At 45.4% G+C, this 16,302-nt stretch overlaps 1 protein-coding gene across 1 annotated transcript; it reads right to left on the bottom strand.

The window, feature by feature from the left end:
• Positions 1-2,227: 2,227 nt before the first annotated feature.
• On the bottom strand, positions 2,228-5,992 carry LOC119287323 (cleavage and polyadenylation specificity factor subunit 3-I-like). The gene is made up of 5 exons (XM_037566848.1): positions 5,713-5,992; positions 5,529-5,626; positions 5,394-5,439; positions 5,141-5,290; positions 2,228-4,211 (listed from the first exon to the last, which is right to left on the bottom strand). The coding sequence occupies exons 1-5, from the start codon at positions 5,860-5,862 to the stop codon at positions 2,577-2,579; spliced, it is 2,079 nt and encodes a 692-aa protein (XP_037422745.1). The 5' UTR covers positions 5,863-5,992; the 3' UTR covers positions 2,228-2,576.
• Between the last annotated feature and the right edge of the window lie 10,310 nt (positions 5,993-16,302).

Here is a 16,302-nt window from a genome sequence, read left to right as displayed (position 1 = left end):
GGCATTGTTGGCGGAGCGCTCCTTACGGACGAAGGAGTGGTCGAAGCGCTTGTAGCAGTCGAAGACATCATGGCCGTGGCGCTTGCAGAGCTGGCAAAACACGTCAGCGTTCTTACCACCATTGCGGCCTCCGCCGCCGCTGTTGCAGGAATTGGTGTGGTTGTGATTTGGGTCGCCGCAGTTGTGGTTGTGGCCGGTCGAGCCGCACATGCGGTGATTTCCACCGCCGCCACCACCGACGCCGTTGCGGTTGCGGTTTCCACCCGAGTTGCGGCCGCGCTTGCCATCGCCGCCACCGCCGTTGCCGCCGCCGGAGTTGCGGCTGACGTTGTTCACTGAGGAGCCGCCTGAGCCGGGCAGCTGGAGCACATGATCGTGATGCTGATGACGAATCTCGAAGTCGAGCATGTGGGAGTAGAGATCGTTGAGGGAGATCGCGTCGGCCCTCGTGGTTACCGAGGTCACCAGCGGGTCGTAGCTCGAGCCGAGGCCGGTGAGGAGGTAGATGACGATGTCCTCCTCATCCAGCTGCTTGCCGGCGGCTGCAAGGGCATCCGTGAGCCCTTTGACCTTGGTGAAGTAATCCATCATGCTCATGTCGCGCTTCTGGACCGTAGCAAGTTGGCGACGAAGCTGCATCACATGCGCCCTGGAACGGGTCGTGAACGTCCGCTCCAGAGCACTCCACACGGCTGCAGAAGACGGTAAAAACAGTACCTGCAGAAGCGTGTTGTGGAGAGCGTGGAGAGGAGAAAGCTGAGGCAGTGCTGATCCCGTGTCACCCACGAGATGTACTCCGGGTTGGGTACCGGCGGCGCCCCTTCCTCACCGGCGATGACCTTGTCAGGAGCCGGCTCGGATCCATCTGCGATGGCCATCCAGTGGGCACCGCGGAGCGCTGGGAGGATTTGAGCCTTCCAGAGGAGATGGGTGTCGTGGGAGAGCTTCACCGTGACGAGGCCGGTGAGGGATGGCGAGGCATGGGAAGATGAGGCCATGACGCCGATGGACTGGGTGCTGAGCGCACCGGTGGTGAGTGTCGTGATGGCGGCTGCTATGGTGGACGAGGTTTGGCTGGGGAACGTCGTCATCTACTCCCTCCGTTCCGTATGTAGTAGTCATGTGAAATGTCTAGAAAGACAAATATTTAGGAACGGAGGGAGTAGATGGGAAGAGGGAGGTGTGATACCATGTTAAAACAAAAGGTTTGCAGTTGGGCACACCTCAATCGGGTGGCCTTTGATCTCTATTTATACACCAGAGTACATGATGGATAGGTACAAGCGATCGTCACAGATGGTAACAAAATACATAGGCCTGCGCTACAAGTTGTGCAGATTCTAACCTCCTACCCTATCCTATACGAGATACATATTCGGTTGTTTAACAATAATAGGAACTGTTATGTCCATCTTCACTTTGATTCACATAAATAATACTCCCATTGCACTTCCATTATCGTCCAAATCAACATCCAAAAATTCACCAATTTGATCACCCACACTAGTTCCCCTGTTTTTTTTTCTGTGCTCATCATTCCCATTGGTATGCCATATGCTCTCACCCATATAGGAATCGACTTAAATTCATAGTCACCTATAGTTTTGCTTGGCACAAAATCTTCCATCACAAGTAAATCTTTGCTATGTTAAACATCCAGGGCCCACCTCTCATTGCTTTGTTCTTGCTCACATCATCATGAAACTGAAACAGGAAGCGATTTCTACCCAGACCCTTGCATTCCACTCTAGAGAAAGGGCAGCAAGCAGCACTTAACGCTCTTCATAAATACTCTGCTTTTGCTGGTCTTTCAGACAAGAGATTACCCACAGCCTGAAGCTTAATCACCTCCAGGGACCAAGACTGTTTCTTCCCTATCTTGATGCTTTTCTTTTCTGTGTCTGTGAGTTTGAGATTTCTTCACCGCGCCTAAATGTGTGCTCTAACACTCTGACGGGGAACCACCTGAGATGCTTAGATCACACACCTGCTGCTGGGGATTGAGAGGGGACGGAACAAATCTGGAGCTTCTTGGTGGAACAACACGTAACACAGCCTGCTAGTGCTTTGTTCAATCACGAGCCCTAGGAAAAGTTAAAAGGCATTCTCATGGCTTCAGCTCAGGAGGCCGACACACTCCACCAAAGAAGACTCACTCGACAGGATGTGCATAGATACAAGAACACCAACATCAGAAGCTCAAACTGATGATCGACACACACGCAAGTTTAAACAAACAGAGCAGCTCCATCAGCTCAAATTTAGTGCAAATCAGAGGATTGTTCAAATATCTTCTACAAATTGTCCACAATGCTACAACTCGATCATGTTCCAGAGGCAGTAAAACGGGCCTACCTGATCATCTAGCAAAGCACAGCAGCTCAAATTTAGTGCAAGTGAGAGGATTCTTCAGATAACTTCTAGGGACTACTGATCATCCAGTAAAGCACAACAGGCAGTAGAATTACATTTCGCTCAAGATTAGAACGGCCGCGTAACAACAGTAACACAGCCTGCTAGTGCTTTGTTTAATCATGAGCCCTAGGAAAAGTTAAAGGCAGTCTCATGGCTTCAGCTCAGGAGGCCGAAAGCGGGATCGGTCTCACCGCACCCTGTATGCGCCGGAACGCGGTCTTGATCCGTTCTTTCAGCCCAGCGTTCTCGCACTCGACATCACCGCTCCTGCCATCCAAGTGCGCGACGTCTCCATCCACAGTTATAACAAGCTTCCCTTCCTCTGCAACTTTAACGTCGCCGAAGAGCGATACCATCAGAGAATACACCACCTTACGCGCCACCTTCTCTGTTTCTTCTTCCGTCTTCACCGCTTCTTCGATCGGAACAACCTTCGGACCCTCACGGCCAATGTTCAAGATCATGGCCACCACCGAGTCAGACACCATGTCGCTTATGGGATCAGACGACCACTGCAGCGTCACGTACCTCTCTGAATCCAGGCGGATGGCCACCCTCTCGTGAACAGTCAGTGTTGGAACATCTTCTTCAGCTGATGATTCCACGCTCTCGTATATTTGCTTCAGTCTGTACTTGATCACCTCAAAAGAACCAGAATACGGGACAGCTATCCGCTGAGTAATGTTGGCAGTAGACAGCTGAGTGTACACACGGAGGTCCTCAGGGGCCATAATCTGGTATGTGAAGCCCTTCTTCACAAGCAAGCCACTGACCGTGTCTCCCACTTCCGGTACCTTCTCTGCCAGTCTGCCAATTGTCTTGGCCATTTTCTCAGAACTAAAGTACATCTCTACTGATTGGCAGTTCTTGGGAGACACAATTTTTGTGTTTGTCCCATCAAACTGGGTGATAAGTTTCTGCTTAAGCCTACCCATCTCATTTGCTTCTCCGTGTACAAGTATAATGTTGGGTGGGCGAAGCTCTTCCAAGAAGCCGCTTGTCTGTGGAAAATCAGCATGAGCTGAGAAGGAGATGTAGAAGATCTGCATATTAAGAGGAGCAGTGAGCCCGTTTGCTAGCGTCACTTCTCTCGGTTCGTTGATGATGGTCTTTGCAAGCGAGCCTTCCACAGCATAACCTGGAATAACACATGTGTTCTTCTTATCTGTGCACCACTTGTCAAAGAGCTGCCTGGAGAGGCCGCTTTGGAGGCTACCTGGACTTGCCATCACCACTGACGGACCCACATCATGGAAGTTGTCTATGCTATTCAAAGGGTCAATATGCTTGAAATGGAAGGGATTGGACTGTGCAAACTGATTCCTTATCCTTTCATTCATGGAGTTTATGTATGTCTGGTACACAGCCATGCACTTCTTCGCAAGAGGGGAGGCATAATAGATTGGAATCTTATGGAGCTCTGGGTGGTTAGACCAATACTCATCCAGGATAAGCAGCAGTTCCTGTGCTCTACCAAGAGCGAATGCTGGGATAAGAACACGGCCCCCTTGAGAAACTGTGTTGTGGATGGCATCAGTGAAGCGCTTCTCTCTGACATGGCGGGGTTGGTGTTGCTGCACACCGTAAGTTGACTCGATAATGCAAATATCAGGGGAGAACTGGGGTATCTCAGCAGCTTTGAGGTGACGGTCTTCTTCACGGGAGTAGTCACCAGTGTAAAGAATGCGAACACCGGCAATATCCACCATGAACATGGCAGCACCAAGTACATGGCCAGCAGTATAGCACCAGAAGCGTATGCCATTTACTTCCAATGTCTGGTGGAAGTCTATGACCTGCATGACAAATATATGTTAACGCATTGTCAATTCTCCCTGTAAATTAAGACTTCAGTTGGAATCATGCATTATCTGTAAAATCCTGGTATTTTGAAAGAAACAGCCAGGTATTAGAGTTCTTAATTTTAACCAACAGTCCAACGACATTTAAATGTTTGGCCTATTCAGATTCAATGATGAAAAACATAAGCATGCCTAGGTACTAAGTGATAGCAGAACACCTAGCCTTAAGCACTGCTATGTGTGTGCTTGGGCAAGATAGGACAGAGGCATAGGAATTTAGCTGGTAAATTAAGACTTCAAAATCCTCACAGGCAGAATTATGCATTAGCTGGAACCAAAAAAAAACTGGTATTTGGAAAGAAATGGCCAGATACTATAAGATTTGTAATTTTAACCAATAGTCCAATGACATTTAAAATGTTTGATTAGTCAGAATCAATGATAAAAAAACGCTGCTAGGCATGCACTTAAGCGTGCCTAGGCGCTAGGCGATGGCAGAACACCTAGCCTTAAGCACTGCTCGTCATGAATTTAAGCGTGTCTAGGCACTAGGCGATAGCGGAACACCTAACCTACCAACCATGCACTTAAGTGTGCGAAGGCGTGTACTTAGGCAATATAGGCACTTGGCACAGGAAAAAACCAGGAATTTCAGTTTAAAATATCAACCAGGCATATAGGCAACAAGTCCAGCTTCTTAAATGACACAGTACTATCGTTCTCTGTTTCTGATTGGATCACTCTTCTTCCTTTTCTTTTTCCTCTACTCAAAAAATGTACAACCAATTTCTCTACCGGCCAGTCACTATCTATCATCATCTAATAAGCAACAAATACATCGTATCAAACAACAGGGATTAAGCCATTCGCATTCATTCGATTCACATCTGCCAGAAAGACAGAGATAAGCGAAAGGAAGGTACCTCGATTTTGTCCATGGAGCGGATGATATCCTGTTCGTCGAACAGCATATCTTCCACAGACACCTTGCTGACCTTGACGTAATCGGAGAGCAGCAGCCTGTAGATGGCCTTGGTGGCGTGGGTCATGAACACGCGGCCCTTGAACGTCGTCTGCAAAACAGGGCAGAGCAGAGCATAGCAAATCAGACACGAAACGGCAATAACATCGGCGGTTGCAATATAAATCAGCAAGCAGCCTAGCATTTTTGCTTACCTTCTCCAGGAAGTAGGGGAGCGAGGCGGCGTGGTCCAGGTGGAAGCTGCAGCACAAATTGAAGGCGGAAAATTAATCAGAATGAACGCCAGGAGAAGGTGGGGGTCAAGAGAGGGCGACTAGTTGGAAACTTACTGGGTGACGAGGAGGACGTCGATGGCGGAGGGGTCGATCTCGTCGAAGTATGGGAGAGCCGCCATGCCGGAGTAAGCCGGGTGGATGCCGCAGTCGAACTGGACCAGCGGCGAGCAAGTCAGATTCCCCGAACAGAACAGAGGAGGAAGGTAGGGTTTGGGGGAGAGGGGGAGGGGGTGCTTACGAGGACCGTGCGGCCCTTGAACGTCATGTGGACGCAGGAGCGGCCGACCTCGCTGCCGGCGCCGAGCGGGGTGATCACCATCTGGTCGCCCTCCCTCCCGCCCGTCGCCGGCCGCTTCCCCGCCGGCGGCGCCGTCGCGCAGGATGCCATTGTTCTGGGCCTTCCCCTTTCCCAACAGAGAATAGGAGGAAGAGGGGCGGCGGCGTCCGGCGGCGGCGACGGCGAGGACGGGTGCGGTGGCGGCGAACCCTAGCGCTCGATTCCGTCGATGCGAACTGGATTGAACTGACCGCCAGGGCGGGCTATGTGGACTCTCTCCCGGACCCGATTCCGAGTCGCCGCGGGGAGACCGAATCGGGCCGGCCCATCAGCGAGTCGCTCGCTCGCACGCTCCGGATTTTCTTTTTCTTTTTTCGTTTTCTCTGGTTTTTCCTATGCTTTTTCATTTGTTTCTCACCGGTTCCCTCGGTTTTCATTATTTTTTTTCCTTCGTTATACTTTGTTTTCATTGGTTTTTCCAATGGTTTTCTTGGTTTTCTTCTTTCTTTGCTATACTTTTGGTTCTTTTTCTTTCTTTCTTGGTTTTCTTCGTATTCCGTGGTTACTTTGCTTTTTTTTTTATTTCTTTGTCGGTTTTAACCAGTTTCCTGTTTAGAACACATGTCTAATTTTTGCCAGTACACACTGTACATGCTTAGCGCACACGTGAAATATTTTTTAATACACTTTAGACATTTTCAAACATATGATGTACGTTTTGTTAAATACATGTTTTTGGACACTTTTTTGAATGCATGGTAACATTTTTTTAAATACACGTTGTACATTTTCTAAAATGGCAAAAAATACTTTTTTTCTAGACTACATGAACATTTTTTACATTGTATAAACATTTTAGAAAAAATCACGCGCATTTTTTGGAAACACGCCAATATTTATTTAAAATGTCATGATATGTATTTTAATGAAAATAAATACTATCTTGAACCTACGAAACATTGTTTTACATTTGTATATATTTTTTTAACTCCGCCTATGTTGTCTCAACATAGCCGGTCCCAAGTCGGGGTAAAGGAGGAGGGTTGCGATAGACTTGATGAACCTACGTGAAAACTCGGTCATTTTTATGAAGATGAAACCCAAAAGAAAATAACATGTGTAATTTTCCGTTTTTCAACAAGAAAAGAAATTGGATATTTGATGGTACATGCCTATAGAAAAAATGGAAGTGCTACACTCGGGTCTAACCAAGAAGATAATGCAAATGACCTTTTAAATGATGCAAGAATGAACGAGCAAGATGTGAATGCACGTGCGGCAAGCAACAATTTTGACAACCCCACAAAAACCAGTTGCATGTAGTTTATCATCATTTCTATATGTAGATACCAGTCTTCAAGTATACACACTACTATGTTCATATTATATTGGTTACAAGTACTGGCCTTCAGCACCGTCACTGATCCGCCTCGTCTCTTGTGTCCTTAGGGCCTTGGGACGTGGTGGATACCGACTCTTCCTGGTGGGAGGGCTCCGTTCAGGTGTTTTTAAGCTTCATTAGGGTTTATGTCCTATTCAGAAAGACGAGGGGGGGACAACTCCCTGAAGATGGAATAAGATATTTCTCGCTTAGCTTCCATCCTAGCGGTGCGTCTAGCATCGTCATACATTTATAGATGTGTGTCTTCGGCGGATCTCATGTAATTTAGTTGTGTTTGTCGTCGGTTGATCCGCTTGGATCTGGTTTTCGCTCGACCGCATTCATGTGTCTACATGATTGATCTTTCCGATCTATGCTTCTCTTCATCGGGAAGGGTTGCTAAGGCCCCAAAGGTCTAGCATCCAGAATAGCAACTGTCACCAAATGAAGAGAATCGCATAGGATGTCAATGGCGGAGGGGTCGATCTCATCGAAATAGGGCAACACCACCATGCCGGAGTAGACCGGGTGGATGCCGCAGCCGAACTAGACCAGCCACGAGCATGGAGTTAGTAAGATTCCTCGAACAGAATAGGCGGAGCTAATCGAAGAAGGGGAGGGAGATAATGTTTGGGGGAGGGGTGCTTACGAGGACGGTGTGGCCCTTGAAGGTCATGCGGACGCAGGAACGGCCAACCTCACTGTCGGCATAGAGCGGCGTGATCACCATCTGGTCGCCCTCCTGCCCGCCCGTCGCCATGTCGTTGTTTGAATTCGACGGCTTCATGAATAGGCATGTGCGGCCCATGAGAAATCTACATGGGCTAGAAAAGGCATGACAGAAATCGAAGTTGCCAGGTGCTAGCCCTCCCTCTGAATCCTGCTTTTTCGACCATCTCTGTGGCTCTCTACAGCTAGCCGATTTTGTAGGTTGTAGCTGATTTTTACCGAAAAAATGTCGTGGTCTGATGAAATTGAAAACTGAAACCTGTCTGTGGGAGTATAGGTCGCGCCATATATCAACATGGCACCTCTTGGAGGGAGTATGATTGATTGCCTTGCCACACACCATATCCACTCCCAAAGTGATTTGTGTTGTGCCCCCGTTGTGAAGCGGGCATGAAGACGGAGGAGGAGCTCGATCTAAGCATGTCGCTGCGCTGGTACTTGCCGCCAAGGCGCTAGGTGGTGTTCGCCTGGTACTAATGCCCGCCGCAAGTTCACGAGCCCTCAAGCGCTCGACGGCCACCAGAACGCGCACAAGCTGCAGCGCAACCTGGACACGACGCTCTGGTTATGGGCGTTGGCAGAGCATGGTAAGGCCGTCGTTCATAACCACAGCGCTCAGCCACGCCCCGGCGCCCGCGCTTGGGGAGCAGGAGGGAATCACAAGCTTTTGATAAAAAACGAGCCGTTTTAGCGAGATTTAGGCCCTGTTCGGTAGTCCGCCCGCTCCAACAAATACAAGGATCTGCGGAGCGGGTGTTTCCCAACTCCTCTATTTTCAGCTAAAGCTACCCCCGCTCCCGGAGTGGAGTTCTGGAGTGGTGAGACTCCGAACAGGCCCTTATAATATAAGTACCCTGCTTTGCCGAAATGTAAGGGGCCATTTAAGGATTCCATTTCTTAATACCATGACCAAAATGAACTCCTGCTTCTATCATCTGTTTCAAATTAATGTTCCAATATCTTGTAGTCATTTTTTCCACACTTCCTTTTTCCTAATCCTACCATTCCATTACGAATTTAGTTCTTTTTAAAGATTAAGAAAGATCTGAAATAGCTTGAAATAAATAATAATTGCCTCCCTCGTCGACATCACCAGCAGGGCACGGGCACTGGTTCACGGGCAGCCTCGTCCGGGACAAGAAGGGGCAACTACACCTAATCCTCCAGAAGGCCACCGCCCAAGGAAAACTACACCCTCTCGGTGGTCAGGCTATGTCAATTCGGGCCTCCCTCTACTCGGTCAAGAATTTGAAAAGAATCAACTATCAACCGCTCGAAGACAAGATCGCAGCCCAACTGGCACCATGGATGGGTAAACACGTTGCCTCTCCGGGACGTGTAGTGTTGGTCAAGTCTGTACTTACGACCATTGCCATCTACTATATGACGGCACTTAACCTCCCGGTTGAGGTGATGAACAAGATTGATGCTCTCCGACGGGCATTCTTGTGATCTGGATGTGACAAAGTCACTGGAGGAAAATGTAAGATTAATTGGGAGCAAGTGTGCAAGTCAAAACTTCATGGTGGCCTTGGCATCCTGAATCTGAAAAAGTTTGCATCAGCACTACGCATTCGTTGTCTCTGGGGTGAGTGGCTTACACTGTTCAAGCCTTGGGTGGGATTGTAGGGTTTCGTAGTAATTTCAAAAAAATTCCTACGCACACGCAAGATCATGGTGATGCATAGCAACGAGAGGAGAGAGTGTGATCTATGTACCCTTGTAGATCGACAACGGAAGCGTTAGCACAACGTGGTTGATGTAGTCGTACATCTTCACGGTCCAACCGATCCAAGCACCGTTACTCCGGCACCTCCGAGTTCTTGGCACACATTCAGCTCGATGATGCTCCCCGGGCTTCGATCCAGCAAAGCTTCGGGGAGGAGTTCCATCAACACGACAACGTGGTGACGATCTTGATGTTCAACCGTCGCAGGGCTTCGCCTAAGCACCGCTACAATATGACCGAGGTGGAATATGGTGGAGGGGGGCACCGCACACGGCTAAGGAACTATCACGAAGATCAACTTGTGTGTCTAGGGGTGCCCCCTGCCCCCGTATATAAAGGATCAAGGGAAGGAGGCCGGCCGACCTCTATGGCGCGCCAAGGAGGAGTCCTCCTCCTAGTAGGAGTAGGACTCCTACTAGGAGGGGGAAAAGAAGTGGGGAGGGAGAAGGAAAGGGGGGCGCCGCCCCCCCTCTCCTAGTCCAATTCGGACCAGGGGGGAGGAGGCGCGCGGCCCACCTTTGGCTGCCCCTCTCTCTCTCCACTAAGGCCCATATGGCCCATTACTTCTCCCGGGGGGTTCCGGTAACCCTCCGGCTCTCCGGTTTTCTCCGAAATCACCCGGAACACTTCCGGTGTCTGAATATAGCCGTCCAATATATCAATCTTTATGTCTAGACCATTTCGAGACTCCTCGTCATGTCCGTGATCACATCCAGGACTCCTAACTAACTTCGGTACATCAAAACTCATAAACTCATAATATAACTGTCATCGAAACCTTAAGCGTGCGGACCCTACGGTTCGAGAACAATGTAGATATGACCGAGACACGTCTCCGGTCAATAACCAATAGCGGGACCTGGATGCCCATATTGGCTCCTACATATTCTACGAAGATCTTTATCGGTCAGACCGCATAACAACATACGTTGTTCCCTTTGTCATCGGTATGTTACTTGCCCGAGATTCGATCGTCGGTATCTCAATACCTAGTTCAATCTCGTTAGCGGCAAGTCTCTTTACTCGTTCCGTAATACATCATCTCACAACTAACTCATTAGTTGTAATGCTTGCAAGGCTTTATGTGATGTGCATTACCGAGAGGGCCCAGAGATACCTCTCCGACAATCGGAGTGACAAATCCTAATCTCGAAATACGCCAACCCAACATGTACCTTTGGAGACACCTGTAGAGCACCTTTATAATCACCCAGTTACGTTGTGACGTTTGGTAGCACACAAAGTGTTCCTCCGGCAAACGGGAGTTGCATAATCTCATAGTCATAGGAACATGTATAAGTCATGAAGAAAGCAATAGCAACATACTAAACGATCGGGTGCTAAGCTAATGGAATGGGTCATGTCAATCAGATCATTCACCTAATGATGTGATCCCGTTAATCAAATAACAACTCTTTGTCCATGGTTAGGAAACATAACCATCTTTGATTAACGAGCTAGTCAAGTAGAGGCATACTAGTGACACTCTGTTTGTCTATGTATTCACACATGTATTATGTTTCTGGTTAATACAATTCTAGCATGAATAATAAACATTTATCATGATATAAGAAAATAAATAATAACTTTATTATTGCCTCTAGGGCATATTTCCTTCAGTCTCCCACTTGCACTAGAGTCAATAATCTAGTTCACATCGTCATGTGATTCAACACTAAGAGTTCACATCACCATGTGATTAACACCCATAGTTCACATCGTCATGTGACCTATACCCAAAGGGTTTACTAGAGTCAATAATCTAGTTCACATTATTTATGTGATTAACACCCAAAGAGTACTAAGGTGTGATCATGTTTTGCTTGTGAGATAATTTTAATCAACGGGTCTGTCACATACAGATCCGTAAGTATTTTGCGAATTCTATGTCTACAATGCTCTACACGGAGCTACTCTAGCTAATTGCTCCCACTTTCAATATGTATCTAGATCGAGACTTAGAGTCATCCAAATCTGTGTCAAAACTTGCATCGACGTAACTTTTTACGACGAACCTTTTGTCACCTCCATAATCAAGAAATATTTCCTTATTCCACTAAGGATAATTTTGACCAATGTCCAGTGATCTACTCTTAGATCATTATTGTACTCCCTTGCTTAACAGAGTGTAGGGTATACAATAGATCTGGTACGCATCATGACATACTTTATAGAACCTATGGCTGAGGCATAGGGAATGACTTTCATTCTATTTCTATCTTCTGTCGTGGTCGGGCTTTGAGTCTTACTCAATTTCATACCTTATAACACAGCCAAGAACTCTTTCTTTGACTGTTTCATTTTTGAACTATTTCAAAATATTGTCAAGGTATGTACTCATTGAAAAAACTTATCAAGCGTCTTGATCTATCTCTATAGATTTTGATGCTTAATATGTAAGCAGCTTCACCGAGGTCTTTCTTTGAAAAACTTCTTTAAAAACACTCCTTTATGCTTTGCAGAATAATTCTACATTATTTTCGATCAACAATATGTCATTCACATATACTTATCAGAAATGTTGTAGTGCTCCCACTCACTTTCTTGTAAATACAGGCTTCATCACAAGTCTGTATAAAACTATATGCTTTGATCAACTTATCAAAGCGTATATTCCAACTCCGAGATGCTTGCACCAGTCCATAGATGGATCGCTGGAGCTTGCATATTTTGTTAGCACCTTTAGGATTGACAAAACCTTCTGGTTGTATCATATACAACTCTTCTTTAATAAATCTATTAAGGAATGCAGTTTTGTTTATCCATTTGCCAGATTTCATAAAATGCGGCAATTGCTAACATGATTCGGACAGACTTAAGCATAGATACGAGTGAGAAACTCTCATCGTAGTCAACACCTTGAACTTGTCAAAAACCTTTTGCGACAATTCTAGCTTTGTAGACGGTAATTGCCTTTGGCTCCTAGGTGCATATGCACCCATTGTCGAAATCCAAATTCCGAGAAGTTAAAAAATTCGAAACAAAAATCCCGCGTGTATATCCGGACATTTTATGTGCGTTCACAAGGTTTCGGTGAAAACCGACGTTTTTTGTGGCTTGTGTAAAAAAGACAATTTCTGATGCTTCATTCTAACTATTCACGAGGCATTTCTTTATCTTTTTTACACAAGCCACAAAAAACGTCGTTTTTCACTGAAAACTTGTGAACGCACATAAAATGTCCGGATATACACGTGGGATTTTTGTTTCGAATTTTTCAACTTCCGGGAATTTGGATTTCGACAATGGGTGCATATGCACCTAGGAGCCAAAACGCCACTCTCCTTTGTAGATAGTAACACTACTATCAGCGTCCGTCTTCCTCTTGAAGATCCATTTATTCTCAATTGCTTGCCGATCAGTGGGCAAGTCAACCAAAGTCCATACTTTGTTCTTATACATGGATCCCATCTCAGATTTCATGGCTTCAAGCCATTTTGCGGAATCTGGGCTCACCATCGCTTCTTTATAGTTCGTAGGTTCATCATGATCTAGTAGCATGACTTCCAGAACAGGATTACCGTACCACTCTAGCGCGGATCTCACTCTGGTTGATCTACGAGGTTCAGTAGTATCTTGTTCTGAAGTTTCATGATCATCATCATTAGCTTCCTCACTAATTGGTGTAGGTGTCGCAGAAACAGGTTTCTATGATGTACTACTTTCCAATAAGGGAGTAGATACAGTTACCTCGTCAAGTTCTACTTTCCTCCCACTCACTTCTTTCGAGAGAAACTCCTTCTCTAGAAAGGATCCATACTCAGCAACGAATATCTTGCCTTCGGATCTGTGATAGAAGGTGTACCCAACATTTTCTTTTGGGTATCCTATGAAGACGCACTTCTCCGATTTGGGTTTGAGCTTATCAGGTTGAAACTTTTTCACATAAGCATTGCAACCTCAAACTTTAAGAAACGACAGCTTAGGTTTCTTGCCAAACCATAGTTCATACGGTGTCGTTTCAACGGATTTAGATGGTGCCCTATTTAACATGAATGCAGTTGTCTCTAATGCATAATCCCAAAATGATAGTGGTAGATTGGTAAGAGACATCATAGTTCGCACCATATCTAATAAAGTACGGTTATGACGTTCGGACACACCATTATGCTGTGGTGTTCCAGGTGGCGTGAGTAGTGAAACTATTTCACATTGTTTTTAACTGAAGGCCAAACTCGTAACTCAAATATTTGTCTCCGCGATCAGATCGTAGAAACTTTATTTTCTTGTCACGATGATTTTCCACTTCACTCTGAAATTCTTTGAACTTTTCAAATGTTTCAGACTTATGTTCCATCAAGTAGATATACCCATATTTGCTCAAATCATCTGTGAAGTTCAGAAAATAATGATACTTGCCATGAGCCTTAACACTCATCGGACCGCATACATCAGTATGTATTATTTCCAATAAGTCAGTTGCTCGCTCCGGAGAACGGAGTCTTAGTCATCTTGCCCATGAGGCATGGTACGCAAGCATCAAGTGATTCATAATCAAGTGATTCCAAAATCCCATCAGCATGGAGTTTCTTCATGCGCTTTACACCAATATGACCTAAACGGCAGTGCTACAAATAAGTTGCACTATCATTATTAACTTTTCATCTTTTGGCTTCAATATTATGAATATGTGTATCACTACAATCGAGATCCAACAAACCATTTTCGTTGGTGTGTATGACCATAGAAGGTTTTATTCATGTAAACAGAACAACAGTTGTTTTCTAACTTAAATGAATAACCGTATTGCAATAAACATGATCAAATCATATTCATGCTCAACGCAAACACCAAATAACACTTATTTAGGTTCAGCACTAATCTCGAAAGTATAGGGAGTCTGTGATGATGATCATATCAATCTTGGAACCACTTCCAACACACATCATCACTTCACCCTTAACTAGTCTCTGTTTATTCTGCAACTCCCGTTTCGAGTTACTAATCTTAGCAACTGAACTAGTATCAAATACTGAGGGGTTGCTATAAACACTAGTAAAGTACACATCAATAACATGTATATCAAATATACTTATGTTCACTTTGCCATCCTTCTTATCTGCCAATCACTTGGGGTAGTTCCGCTTCCAGTGACCAGTCCCTTTGCAGTAGAAACACTTAGTCTCAGGCTTAGGACCAGACTTGGGCTTCTTCACTTGAGCAACAACTTGCTTGTTGTTCTTCTTGAAGTTCCCCTTCTTCCCTCTGCCCTTTTTTTGAAACTAGTGGTCTTGTCTACCATCAACACTTGATGTTTTTCTCGATTTCTACCTTCGTCAATTTCCGCATTACGAAGAGCTTGGGAATCGTTTCCGTTATCCCTTGCATATCATAGTTCATCACGTAGTTCTACTAACTTGGTGATGGTGACTAGAGAATTCTGTCAATCACTATCTTATCTAGAAGATTAACTCCCACTTGATTCAAGCGATTGTAGTACTCAGACAATCTGAGCACATGCTCACTAGTTGAGAAATTCTCCTCCATCTTTTAGCTATAGAACTTGTTGGAGACTTCATATCTCTCAACTCGGGTATTTGCTTGAAATATTAACTTCAACTCCTGGAACATCTCATATGGTCCATGACGTTCAAAACGTCTTTGAAGTCTCGATTCTAAGCCATTTAAGTATGATGCACTAAACTATCAAGTACTCATCATATTGAGCTAGCCAAAGTTCATAACGTCTGCATCTGCTCCTGCAATAGGTCTGTCACCTAGCGGTGCATCAAGGACATAATTCTTCTGTGCAGCAATGAGGATAAACCTCAGATCACGGATCCAATCCGCATCATTGCTACTAACATCTTTCAACACAATTTTCTCTAGGAACATATCAAAATAAACACAGGGAAGCAACAACGCGAGCTATTGATCTATAACATAATTTGCAAAATACTACCAGGACTAAGTTCATGATAAATTTAAGTTCAATTTAATCATATTACTTAAGAACTCCCACTTAGATAGACATCCCTCTAATCCTCTAAGTGATAACGTGATCCAAATCAACTAAACCATGTCCGGTCATCACGTGAGATGGAGTAGTTTCATTGGTAAACATCGCTATGTTGATCATATCTACTATACGATTCACGCTCGACCTTTCGGTCTCCGTGTTCTGAGGCCATATCTGTATATGCTTGGCTCGTCAAGTATAACCTGAGTATTCCGCGTGTGCAACTGTTTTGCACACGTTGTATTTGAACGTAGAGCCTATCACACCCGATCATCACGTGGTGTCTCAGCACGAAGAACTTTCGCAACGGTGCATACTCAGGGAGAACACTTCTTGATAATTAGTGAGAGGTCATCTTATAATGCTACCGTCAATCAAAGCAAGATAAGATGCATAAAAGATAAACATCACATGCAATCAATATAAGTGATATGATATGGCCATCATCATCTTATGCTTGTGATCTCCATCCTCGAAGCACCATCGTGATCACCATCGTCACCGGCGCGACACCTTGATCTCCATCGTAGCATCATTGTCGTCTCGCCAATCTTATGCTTCCACGACTATCGCTACCGCTTAGTGATAAAGTAAAGCATTACAGCGCGATTGCATTGCATACAATAAAGCGACAACCATATGGCTCCTGCCAGTTGCCGATAACTCGGTTACAAAACATGATCATCTCATACAATAAAATTTAGCATCATGTCTTGACCATATCACATCACAACATGTCCTGCAAAAACAAGT

Source organism: Triticum dicoccoides, chromosome 4A (genome assembly GCF_002162155.2).
Source record: "Triticum dicoccoides isolate Atlit2015 ecotype Zavitan chromosome 4A, WEW_v2.0, whole genome shotgun sequence".
In the NCBI taxonomy this organism is placed as follows: Eukaryota; Viridiplantae; Streptophyta; class Magnoliopsida; order Poales; family Poaceae; genus Triticum; species Triticum dicoccoides.
This window is presented reverse-complemented; position numbering and strand designations above follow the sequence as displayed.

Bases quoted from the DNA above. Each gene is read 5' to 3' on its own strand.
- LOC119287323 (XM_037566848.1), bottom strand. From the start codon at position 5,862: ATGGCATCCTGCGCGACGGCGCCGCCGGCGGGGAAGCGGCCGGCGACG. The intron at 5,627-5,712 runs GTAAGCACCCCC...CCGCTGGTCCAG, and splicing joins TCAAGGGCCGCACGGTCCTC to TTCGACTGCGGCATCCACCC. The intron at 5,440-5,528 runs GTAAGTTTCCAA...TTTGTGCTGCAG, and splicing joins GACGTCCTCCTCGTCACCCA to CTTCCACCTGGACCACGCCG.